The 12,630-nt window shown below is 43.3% G+C and overlaps 1 protein-coding gene across 9 annotated transcripts in view; it reads right to left on the reverse strand.

Annotated features, from left to right (window-relative positions):
- THRB (thyroid hormone receptor beta) overlaps positions 1-12,630 on the reverse strand; it is a 606,374-nt gene that overhangs the window by 39,591 nt on the left and 554,153 nt on the right. Inside the window, exon 1 of one of the 9 annotated variants that reach the window (XM_073630240.1) lies at positions 8,011-8,396. The exons of the other annotated variants lie outside the window; for them this stretch is intronic. Coding sequence (XP_073486341.1) covers positions 8,011-8,338 — 328 coding nt within the window. The 5' untranslated portion in view covers positions 8,339-8,396. Of the gene's footprint in view, positions 1-8,010; positions 8,397-12,630 lie in introns of those variants that run through there. 9 annotated transcript variants of the gene reach the window in all.

Here is a 12,630-nt window from a genome sequence, read left to right on the forward strand (position 1 = left end):
TTGATCTGGAGAAATCTGAACAATTGCCCACCCAACAACCCTCTGTAATCCCTGTTAATGTGGCAACAATACACATACTACACAGGGCACATTATCTCTGAATAAGAGATCCTTCACTGACCATAAAATGCTAAATGGAGGGTTAAATATTCAATCAGAACTTCCTGACCCCATCATATTTCTTTCAGAAACCATGAATCAGACTAAGACAGAAGTACAGTTAAATCACACTCGTATAATAATAATAATAGTATTAATAATAACAAGGTAAACAGAGTAAACGTAGTCAAAACATAGCCAGAGTTCAGGAACCGGAATGGATAGTCAGACAAGCCAAAACATCAGGGAGCCAGAGATGAGCATAATAGAACAGCAAGCAGGATCTGGAGCCAGAAGGAATGTCAGCCAAGCAAGTCTTTAACGGGAACACAGGAGAGTGTCTCTAGAGATGTGACCAAGGCGAAGGCAGAGATCATCTGGGCTGGACGACTTAAGTAGGCAGGACTGATGAGCAGGATATCATCAACAGGGAAGTCACTGTGGTGAGAAATGAGCTGGCAATTAGCCGACAGCTGAGCGGCCAGCTTTGAGACAGAAGGGCTGAGCCCAGCCCTGACAGTACCCCCTCCTCAATGACCCCTCCTTCTCAGAGGACCACCAGGCTTGAGGGGAAAATGTCTATGGAAATCATGGAGGATAGGGGCATGTACGTCCGAGGATGAGACCCAAGAGCGTTCCTCTGGACCGTACCCTTTCCAATGCACCAGGTACTGTATGCGCCCACAGAACCCACAGGAGTCAACAATGGACTGTACTTCATACTCCTCATGGTTCTCAACCGGTACAAGGTGAGGACGAGGCACTGAGGTGGTAAAGCGGTTGCAGACCAAAGGTTTTAATAAGGAGACATGAAATATATTCGAGATACGCATATTAGAAGGAAGGTCTAATGCATAAGCCACTGGGTTAATCCTGCAAAGAATATGGAAAGGCCCAATAAACCAAGGTGGGAACTTCAGAGAGGGAACACAAAGCCGGTGGTTGCGAGATGACAGCCAGACCCTGTCCCTAACCTGGTAGGAAGGTGCAGGCAGGCGTCTGCGGTCAGCATGGAGTCTGTACCTTTCATTAGCATGTCGCAAAGCCTCCTGGACTTGTGCCCAAGTAGAACGAAGACCACGGAGATGCTCCTCTAACGCAGGAATACTCTGCGGAATAAACGAGTCAGGCAACATGGAAGGCTGGAAACATAGTTCACCATAAATGGGGACAATCAGGAAGCAGAATTCTAGGCACTATTCTGAGCAAACTCCGCCCATGGTAAGAGGTCTGACCAGTTGTTATGATGGTCAGAAATATAGCAATGTAGGAATTGCGCCAAGGACTGATTGGCTCATTCTGCGCATAGGAGAAAGCAAGCCGAATTCCCAATCGTGCACAAAAGGCTCGCCAGAACCGGGACACAAACTGACTACCCCTGTCTGAGACAATCACCTTGGGTAGCCCATGTAAGCAAAATATCTCCTGAGCAAAAATGGAAGCCAGTTCCTTAGAAGTGGGCAACTTCTTAAGTGGAATACAATGAGAAATTTTCAAGAACCGGTCAACCACCATAAGGATAACTGTGTTGCCCTGGGAGTTGGATAACTCCACAATGAAATTTATAGACAGGTGAGTCCAGGGCCTCTCTCCACTGGGTATGGGTTGTAGGAGGCCCACTGGAAGGTGTGGTGGAGTCTTACGCTGAGCACACACGGAACAGGCAGCTATGAAGGCTGTTACATCAGCATGTAGACTAGACCGCCAGAATTGTTGGGAAATGGCCCAAAAGAGTTGATTCCTCCCAGGGTAGCCAGCAGCCTTGGGAGAATGGTAAGTCTGGAGCACGGCAGTACAGAGACTCTCTGGGACAAAGCAGCGGTCACAAAGTTTCTCAAGAGGAGCATGGACCTGAGCGGCAAGAATTTTGTCATCCAAAGGAGAAGTGAGACTGGTGTGAACCATAGCCAGAATACGATCAGGAGGAATCATAGGAACCAGAACCAACCTTATCTTGGAAGTGGAGGAAAATTGTCGTGCCAAAGCGTCATCCCTTACATTCTTAGTACCAGGTAAGAATGAGACAATGTAATTGAAACTATACAAGAAAAGAGCCCATCGCACCCCGGGAGAGAGGCATTTAACTTCAGACAAGAATGTGAGATTCTTATGGTCAGTAAGAATGAGAACCAGCACAGTGGTACCTTTGAGGAGATGCCTCCATTCTTTCAGGGCTAAAATGATTGCTAACAGCTCTCTGTCACCAATCTCGTAATTGCACTCCGCAGGTGACAATTTCTTGGAAAAGTAGCCACAAGGATGCATAGCGCTCTCAGAGGTAGGACGTTGAGACAGAAGGGCACCAACTCCAGTTTCAGGAACATCAACCTCAAGGATAAAAGGTAACGTGGGATCAGGATGTGCCAACACAGGAGAAGAAACAAAGGCAACGTTGAGACTCTCAAAGGCCTTAATGGACTCTGGAGACCAACTCTGTGGGTTACCGTCCTTTCTGGTCATATTAGTCAGGGGCTTGACCAGAAACAAGAAGTTACGAATCATCTTCTGATAATAGTTGGCAAAGCCAAGAAAACGCTGCAGAGGATGTAAACCCATGGGTCGGGGACACTGTAGGACTGCTGAAAGTTTCTCTGGGTCCATTGAAAAACCAACAGTGGAAATGACATAGCCCAGGAATTTAACTTGTTCACAATGGAATTCAAACTTCTCCAATTTACAATAGAGATTGTTCTCTCTTAGTTAATGAAACACACAACAGACATTTGTGTGGTGGCTCTCCAGGGACTTGGAAAATATGAGGATATCATTGAGATAAACCACCACACAACTGCAACAAATCTCAGAGGACATAGTTAATACATTTCTGGAAAACTGCTGAGTTACAAAGGCCAAAAAGGCATTACGAGGTACTCATAATGGCCTGTTCTTGTATTAAACGCAGTTTTCCACTCGTCACCCTCCTAAATCCTTATGAGATTGTATGCCCCTCTCAAATCAAGCTTTGTGAAAACCGTTGCTCCCTTGAGGCGGTCAAATAACTCCGTAATCAACGGAATTGGATAGGCATTCTTAATCGTGAAACGATTGAGACTCCTATAATCAATACAAGGTCTCAGTTCACCACTCTTCTTCACAAAGAAGAACCCAGCACCAGCAGGAGATGAAGATTTGCGGATGAAACCTTGAGAAAGTGCGTAAGCAACATACTCCTCCATGGCCCTATCCTCCAAGACCGACAAAGGGTGAACGAGGGGGGTATGGTCAATTATGGTCAATACGACCGGTGTGGGGGCAAACTACTGGCCCAACCTTTGTCAAAGACATCGCTAAAATCGCGGTACTCATCCAGCAGGGAGGAGAGTGAAGAGGTGCACAGGACCTTGGCTACCTTCTGGAAGCATGACTTACTGCATTGTGGCGACCAGAAAACCTCAGCATGGAGCAAATCAAAAGAGGGGTTGTGTCTCTGTAACCAAGGATAACCAATAAACAGCAGAAACTTAGGTGAAGAAATAACTTGGAATTTGATTATCTCATGGTGAATAGCCCCTACAGCCATGGACAACGTAACAGGCTCATAAGTCACATGGGCAGGCTGTAGAGGTCTCCCGTCAAGAGCCTCAATGGCAAGTGGAGTGTCACGCAGCTGCAGCGGAATCGAGTGCTTCACTACAAAGGCAGCATCAATGAACAGGCCTGCAGCCCCAGAGTCGATTAGAGCCTGTATCTCAACGGACGACTCAGCCCAAGAAAGGGTAACTGAAACCAGGGGCTTATCCTTCTGGATAACAGGGGACGAAACAACGCCACCTAAGGTCTGTCCGTGACAGGACCTCAAGGTTCGGGCATTCCCTGGACGGGTAGGACAAGACTTCAAAAAGTGACCTGCCTGGCTACAATAAAGGCACAATCTCTCCCTCCTCCTAAGGGTTCTCTCATCCGCAGAGAGACGCGTGAAGCCCGAGTGCATGGGTTCATCTTCACAGACTGACTCGGTACCAGGAGGCATGGGAGGTGAGGGAGGCAAGAGTGGGACTGCAAAGTTCGGAGACAAGTGTACAGGAGGCTTCCACAAGCGCTCCTTAAAAGGAAGTCTTTCTGTGAGTCTAGAGTCAATGAGAATGGCAAACGTCATCAACCTCTCCAGCTCAGTGGGTATATCTCGGGCTGCTATCTCATCCTTGATGGTATCCGAGAGACCATGAGAAAAAGCAGCCACGAGGGCCTCATTGTTCCAAGCAACCTCTACTGCCAGAGTACGGAATTCAAAGGCGTAATTGGCAAAAGTTCTCATACTCTGTTTGATGGACATGAGGCACTTGGCAGCAGAAGTAGAGCATGCAGGAATGTCAATTACCCTTTTAAAAGAAGCCACAAACTCTGGGTAAATCAAGACAACAGGTTTTTGCATCTCCCATAGAGGGTTTGCCCAGGCCAAGGTTCTCTCAGAAAGCAAAGATATCACGAAACCTACTTTACTTCTGTCGGTGGGAAACTCCGGAGGCAGCATCTCAAAGTAAATGTCAATCTGGTTTAGAAACCCTCTGCATTGGACTGGATCGCCCCCAAATCGCTGGGGAAGCGGAGCGGAACCAGACATACCTCTTATAGAGGTAATACTTGAGGTGGGTGCCTGCACAGAGACTAGAGCAGCAGCAGGGATGGCCTGCAACACAGGTTGTACCGGAGCAGCCACAGTGGGAGATTCCAGGTGAGCCGTGCGACTCAGGAGCATTTGTAATGCCATGGCAAACTGATCCGTGCAGCAATCCTGTTCATCCAATCTAGAAAAAATATTACCAACAAGTGGATTGACTGCATCTTCTGAATTCATGACCTTCACCTACTGTCAGAAACCATGAACCAGACTGAGACAGAAGTACAGTTATTCACACTTGTTTAATAACAATAATAAAACAGTAAACAGAGTAAACGTAGTCAAAACATAGCCAGAGTTCAGGAACCAGAACGGATAGTCAGACAAGCCAAAATGTCAGGGAGCCAGAGATGAGCATAGTAGAACAGCAAGCAGGATCTGGAGCCAGAAAAAATGTCAGACAAGCAAGTCTTTAAAAGGAACACAGGAGAGCGTCTCTAGAGATGTGACCAAGGTGAAGGCAGAGATCATCTGGGCCGGACGGCTTAAGTAGGCAGGACTGATGAGCAGGATATCATCAACAGGTGAGTCACTGTGGAGAGATAGGAGCTGGCAATTAGCTGACAGCTGAGCGGCCAGCTTTGAGAAGGAAGGGTGAGCCCAGCCCTGACAATTTCACCAATAATATTAGACTTACGTAGTTTTTTGATTATTATCATACCAGACATGGGCTGTGTTGTTTCCATTTAAAAAAGAGATTTTCTGTATTCATCTATCACAAGTGATACTATATATTTTGACAAAAAAAAAAAAAAAAAAAAAAAACAATTTATTATCTAACTGCCAGAGATTTCATGACTTGCACAATACAGCATGAGCATGCCATGTCTGAGAGAGGCATTGTCAGGAAATGATTGCTGCAAGAACAAGGACAAGGCCAAATTCCGCTATTTACGTGATTATTTGACCACAGTAAGGTAAAGAGACATAAAGCAACACATATGTGCAATGTTAAAAGTGCAGTATTTCATAGCAACTGATCACTTTTCACTGTCTGCTAACAGATTTCTGATTGATATTGCTTACTGCACTTTTTTATATCATTCCTACTTCAAGTGCCAAGCCAGTGTTGAGTATTTTAAGTAGCCCAAATTCACAGAGCTAACACACTGGCATACGTATCCATATTTACAAAAAAAAAAGTTATTTTCAGTTGAGCCAATGACATTTGAGAATTACAGTCATGTGTATAAAAATAGAATGCCTTAAGCTGGTGTTAAAGCTTTGTGAATTGAGACTTGTGCATTAATTTAATAAAGTGTAAAAAATTTGAAATGTATCAAAATGAAGCAAACAGACGAAGTGTTCACTTATTCATCCAATCATGTGTAGATGTTACTTCAATTTACATTGTACTCAATAAGACCCTTAGCGTATTTAGAGTATGTAATAAAAGTGTGTACTACAGAAAGATAGAATCAAACAAGCTGTTTCTCTTTTTACTACTTTGAGTGCAAATATAACAAGAAAGGTTGGAAGAGGACACCTGCTCTCTTGGCTTTTAATGAGTTACTATAGGGACTTCATTAAATCCAAATCAATGCTGATCAATAAGGACAAGCATGCCCTTTGAGTAACCTTCTGTCCTCACCACTGGATTAATTGATTCTGTTAGAAAATTCAATAATGTTGATTTTATATTAAAGATGTATTTAATCTTAAAAAAAACAATTCCAGTTCATTTACTATAAACTGTAATTATTACTGTGCTAAGAATCTATAAAAAGTAAAAAAGTAAATAGCAATACTGCAGCCAATCCAATCTCATATCGATAGATAGATAGATAAATATATAGATAGATGTGTGTATATATATATATATATATATATATATATATAAATAATTCTATGTTATTTATACATTTAAGCCTGCAATAAAATTTTACATTCCTAAATGCTAATAGTTCTACCATTTGTGTTTTCTTTTAGCACTAAATATGTTTTAAATGGCATTCATAAACACATACTACAGTTTTTTTTGAATGTAAAGAAAATATATATCAACTTAAAAACAGTGACATTTTATGTTGATAATTTTTTTATGTGCAGTGCTATTGTTATTATTATCATTTATTTGACCACACAATAATGTCAGCTCATTAAAACTAATGTTGCTAGCTTTCCTAGGAATTCACACTAGCAGAAAATATAAACCCTAGCTTCACTGAAATTATATTATAAATGACACAGAAAATCATAGGAGTTAAAATAAAGAGATTTTTGGAGGGTATTTTCTCTACAGAAATAAACTCCAACTTTTAAACTTAGTTGTAAAACAGATGAATATAGTAAAAATATCTCCTAAGATCCTGTAAAAAAAAAAAAAAAAAATCTCTATGGATGCAGCAATACTGGACTGTACATTCTAAAGTTCTCTAAATAAAACTGATGTGTTTGCAGAAATAATGAAGAGCCATCGGTTCTGTGTTCTAGCCAGGCTACATCACTAGTTAAATCCATGAGTCACTGTGTCAAAATGTATGCACCTACGTTGTTTGGTCATAAAGTTTTCTGGGGATAAAGATACACTGCATTCATTCTATAGGATATCCACATAATACTCATAATATTTTGTAATGTAAAAAACAGCTAAAATAAGGTAAGAAAAACACATTGTCATACAAAATGCAATACAGTTTAACTGTAAATTTGACACATTTAAAATCCTTAATAGCAAAGTGCCTGAATATTGTTAATTCATAGTGAATAATGTGACATTAAGAGAGATTGGTTTACAATAAAAACTAACACTGAACAGACTAGCTACAAAATAGGAAAATATGCTTAAACATTGAAAAAAAAGAAAAATCTTGATCACTTTATCAGTACCATGTTAATCCAGATAGACATTCTAATGTGTACCTTTCAGCCCAGGATAAATTCAGAAGATAAAAACTTTATGTCTAAAGGGCTTTATATAAAGGACTTCAATGTGACAGGTACTATACTGCAACAGATCAAAGATCACATATATACTGTAGCTAGTGAGAGAGACTGAAAGACACAGAAATGTGCCCATAGCAGAGAATAAATCTATAATTCAAGCACAAAGGAGAATAGGGAAATTCCTAATGTTAAGAGAAATAAAAACATTTTAATCTCCTAGCAACCTGAACTACGGCTTTCGGCTGATTACAGATGAGCTCTGAAATGACGGACGGGTGCTAAAACTATGCAACTTTAAATCATCACAGACGATGGATGCGACAATGCTTAGACAATGATGTGAATGAGCCCCTTTTTATGGATTAAGAAAAAAAAAAAAAAAAAAATCAAGCAGACCCCATCCCTACCTTTTTTCTGTGAGAACATCGGAGACTGTCCTTGTGCAAAAGTTGCTTTTTCCTCAGAGAAATACCCTGGTTGGTTGTATGAATTCAGGGCCATGTCCATTTCTGAGTACTCGCTTTTAAACATGTTTCCAGGGTAACTAGAGGTATAAGCCTGATTCACCGCCCAGGCCTGATCCATATATATATTATTGCTGTGTAGGACATGAGCCTCACAAGAACTGTAGTTCTGACTATCTTCGATATAAGTGCAATATTCTGCGGGCTGCATGCAGTAGGTGTTAACAGCAGGCTGGGGCATATCGTACATTTCTTGAACGCAGTAGTTCATTTTGATTTTTCAGAACCAGCCTCTACTTTACACAGACACTACACACACACACACACACACACATGCATAGAAATAGAGTGGAGGGAGAAAAAAAAAAAACAAATGAATATCAAGCAGTGGCTGAAATCTGCCTCAAAGCTAAGCACCCAGAGTACGATTTGGAGCAGCAACTTCTGTGCTAAGGACCTATTTATATCTGCCATGCCACACAGCAGCCAAACATGTTGGAAAAGAGATTTGTAGCAGTTTAAGGTCCTAATCTATGAGCCACTGCTAAATCCCAGGGAAGATGGCTGCTCAGACAGGTAGCAGGGGGTATTAGAGACACAACACAAGCAGCGGCAGACCCCAATCCTGTCTTGGTTTAAGTTGGGCCTATAACTTTGCAGGATCATATTTAGTGTGACATATGAGTGGTGAATACTTTACATGACATCTCGAGGAGTAAAGCTGAAGTGAGACAAGGGGCTATTGAAAATCCTAAAATCAATAAGTCCGAGTTTTTAACTCTATCCTTTTAGAAATTCAATAAAGGAACCTAGATGACCCATACCAGAATTTAAAAGGTAAACACGGCAGCAACCTAATCCACGATCAGTTCTATTGATTTGGTGTTACAGCTTTAACCGTGTGGTAAAGAAGAACCTGCTGTGATGGGTGTATTGATTGGCATTCATGCGCTGTTTCAGTTATTTTTAACCCATTGTTCACGTTTTACACAATGTTTTACATCAAAAAGGTTACAAGAAATGAGTACTGATAACTGGATAGACCTTCATTTTTTTTGTTTTTTTTTTACACCTTTCTTTATATTTTTTTATATTAAAAGACTGTTCTTGCCTATTAGCAAGTTTATTTACAGTATGTAAATTTAACATGGGATCAGCATCAACATATTTTATTATTTGATAGCATATTAACTATGAATACAGAAGAACTTGATCACTAAAACATCTTAAAAGTTTTAAAATGCTATCAAAATATGCAGCTATCATTAAAAAATACCTGCCAATGAATGTATAAGTCACTGTTCTCCCATCAGGAAAACCCCTCTGAAAGGCCATGCTGCCTTCACTGAGTGAATGCATGTAGACATGAAGCTGCTGCAAAGAGGTTGCATGAGATCAGTAGCCCTTAGGTACATTAAACTGATTAAAAAATGCAAAAACATATTTTATTTTTTGAAATGGCAATTTTGTACATGCCAAGTATTATACCCAAGCTTCTATGTTTACATTGTAATTATTAACAAAAATGGGGCTCGGCTCGTTACATATGTGTAGCACCCTCTAGTGTGCTAGAAGGATAGTGTATGGTTTTTTTTGAGAGAGTAGGTACATTTCCAGGCTTGGCTGGCAGCCAAGCCTGGGTGTGTTTTGATCTGGGTTGGGAGTGACTCAGAGTAGAGCTGGGTGACTCACAGGCAGCATCATCAAGACCTCCCACTTCTTTCCAGAATGTTCTAGTGTTTTCTAGAAGGGAAGGAGGAGAGGGGAGGTGCTGCTGTCTGGGGTGTTCTAAGGAGCCCTGACCAATCCCCAATCTGGATTGGCAGGGGGCAGGCCTCCTTAAATACCTAGGGTCCGCCCAGCTAGGGAGAAGTTGTTTGAGTGAAAGCTGAAGATGGAGTGTTAGGTTGTCTGGGCCTTTGAGGGAGCTCCCTCAGCTTGGGGGGGTGACCTTGGGCCTGGGGCTCGGGTGTGCCAGGCAAAGTCTCCAGGAGAGGAATAACAGGTCGAGGGTTGGTGTGTGACACAGAGTCTGGAGAGGACTGTGGAGGCAAGCCTGAGAGGACTGGGAGATTGCAGTCTGGGATGGGTGCAGAGCCAGTGGAGTGGACTGTGGTGGCATGGGCAGTGGAGAGAGGCATTTGCTGCCAGGAGGGCTGGCAGGGCATGAAGATGTGGTACTGGGCTCAGTAGCCATGTGGACAGTTAGCACTAAGGACCACCATATTTTTGCTACAGGGGCCGCAGTCCCTGCCTGCAAATGGCATTCACCCCAGGCTTGGCTGAGCCAGTGTCAGGCCTGCAAATCAGTGCTAGCTGGTCCAGGAAGTGCAAGCAAGTAATGTGCTGGATATACTGGAGTTGTATATACTGGAGGTGTATATAGTCGGTCCCATGTATATTGCAAGGGATTAGCTCAGTAGCGGAGTGTGCAGGGCCCCCTGGGTGGGTAACAGCACAGTGAAGTAGGCACAGACAGCAGGATCTTTGTGAAAGCAAAAACTGTGGTTTATTTACATGTTTGTGGTTACAAAGTGCAGGTATCAAAAAACAGGTAAAATAAAACAAAACAGAAAATAAACCCTTGCCACGTTGGACGTCTAACTACAAAAACACAGGCCTGACTACTTGTTCTGCCACAGCCTATCGCTGCCCAGACACTTGGCACATAGAAACACAAAGAAATAAACAGAGGCTTTTAGCCACACAGACTTAATCTCACCATTCAGAGGTATTGCTGCTTCCCAGTCTGCAATGCACAGAGATCTGGTTCCAGGGCGGAGACCCTTGTTGATGCAACCTGGGAGTTTTATAGAGCCCTGAGTGCTTTATCTGTTACACCTGAGCTTGTTAACCCTCATTGAGCCCAAACAGGCTCACTACACAGTACAAACACAAAAGCAATCAGTGTACAGCATGAACCTGGGACAAATATATCCCATCCTGGACACAACCCATTGATTTTCCTGGCTTCCTGTCACAATATATTGTTCTGCAAATCAGTTTGGGCATCTCATGAATATCCCATCCCCATCTACGTTTATTCCTCTCAATAAAAATAAAAACAAAGTTCAAGGACTGGTTTTCTGCCTGAGGGTGAATGAGAACTGTGTCCTGGCTGGGCAGGGTGACAGATGGACTACAACACTCAGCAGCCCCTGCATGGGTACCGCTACATTTGGGGGCTCGATCCGGGATGTCTGTTCAGTGGTAACCTGTCAGCCGTTGCCCCTAGCAACCGAAGTTGACCGAGCCAGGGGAAATGTACTTTGTTCCACCAATTGAGGGATTGAACTCAAGGGAAGGGTTTCTGTGCTCTGCCTGTCATTCAGTACTACAGTAACAAGTGCCATTGCCCAAAGCAACCAACGGGAACTGTCTGTCAAGTTATTGCTGCCTGCTTAACCAGTTGCCCAACCATGGCTGGGACTGACACTTGTGCTTTAAATCTGCAATTCAGTAATTTTCTACCATGTGCTGTCACCCGTGACAACCACGGCGGGCGATCGCACCCATGGATTACAAATATGTCCAGCATTCCACAATTTTTGGAAATCTTGAACTTTTGCTTCAAACTTCTGCTTTATATGGTAAAGTGTGCCTGGAGATGTTGCCCGGGGTTATCAGGGTAAGCCTGCGGGTGGAACTGTGCTGAAAGTGTTCCCTTCAGTGAAGCATGGGCCACAAACTTTATTGTTGCTACCGGCAACCATCGGAAAAGTCAGCTGTCACCTGCCTTCAGTTGCTTGAGCATAGTCGGTGTCGAGTGACGTGCCTGCTAGTTCCAGTGTGCCTGCAAACTTCAAGGGGTTACAGAAGCATGCTGGGGGAGGGGCCTGCCTATCAGTTTCACAGAAGCCAGCCCGTCTGGAAGCGAGGGGGCGGTGCCACACCCTAGAGGAGACACAGCGTTCCCTGCTAGCAGACATCACGAGGCAGAGGAGCAAGATGGAGGAGTGTGTTCATGTGTTTCCAGTGCTGACCTGGTTGCCTGATCTGCAGGAGCAGACACGGTGTGTGGTATGGATTGTAAAGGGAACCCTACACCAAACTTTTTAAAAAAATGGCGTGGGGTGCCACCCAAACTTCCATACCAGATGCGGGTGACCAAACCCCACCTTCCTGAACCATACCAGGCCACATGCCCTTAACATGGGGGAGATGCTTTGAAGCAGAGGGGCTTTGCCCCCCCACCCAAATCACCTTGTCCCCATGTTGATATTTGCGTCACCGGGTAACCCCACCTCTATGTTTACCTGTCATTCGGCTGTATTCCTGGGCAGGAACAGTCATGTTTGGCGGGCGACAGATTTTTTTTTTTATTTAGGTCAGCTTTTTTTTAATAAAGGACTTGTCAAAAACTGGTTTTGTATTTTTATTAACCTTTTGAGCACTTTTTGGTGAATGGTACTCCATACTCATTCACAAAGGGGGCTTCCAGATTCCAATAAGTCCCCTTCCCACCCCCACAACCACCGGCCCAGAATTGTGGGGAAAAGGCCCTTGTCCTCATCAACATGGGGACAAGCACCCCCTCATGTTGAGGGCATGTGGCCTGGTATG

This window comes from Aquarana catesbeiana, linkage group LG05 (assembly GCF_042186555.1).
Source record: "Aquarana catesbeiana isolate 2022-GZ linkage group LG05, ASM4218655v1, whole genome shotgun sequence".
NCBI lineage: Eukaryota > Metazoa > Chordata > Amphibia > Anura > Ranidae > Aquarana > Aquarana catesbeiana.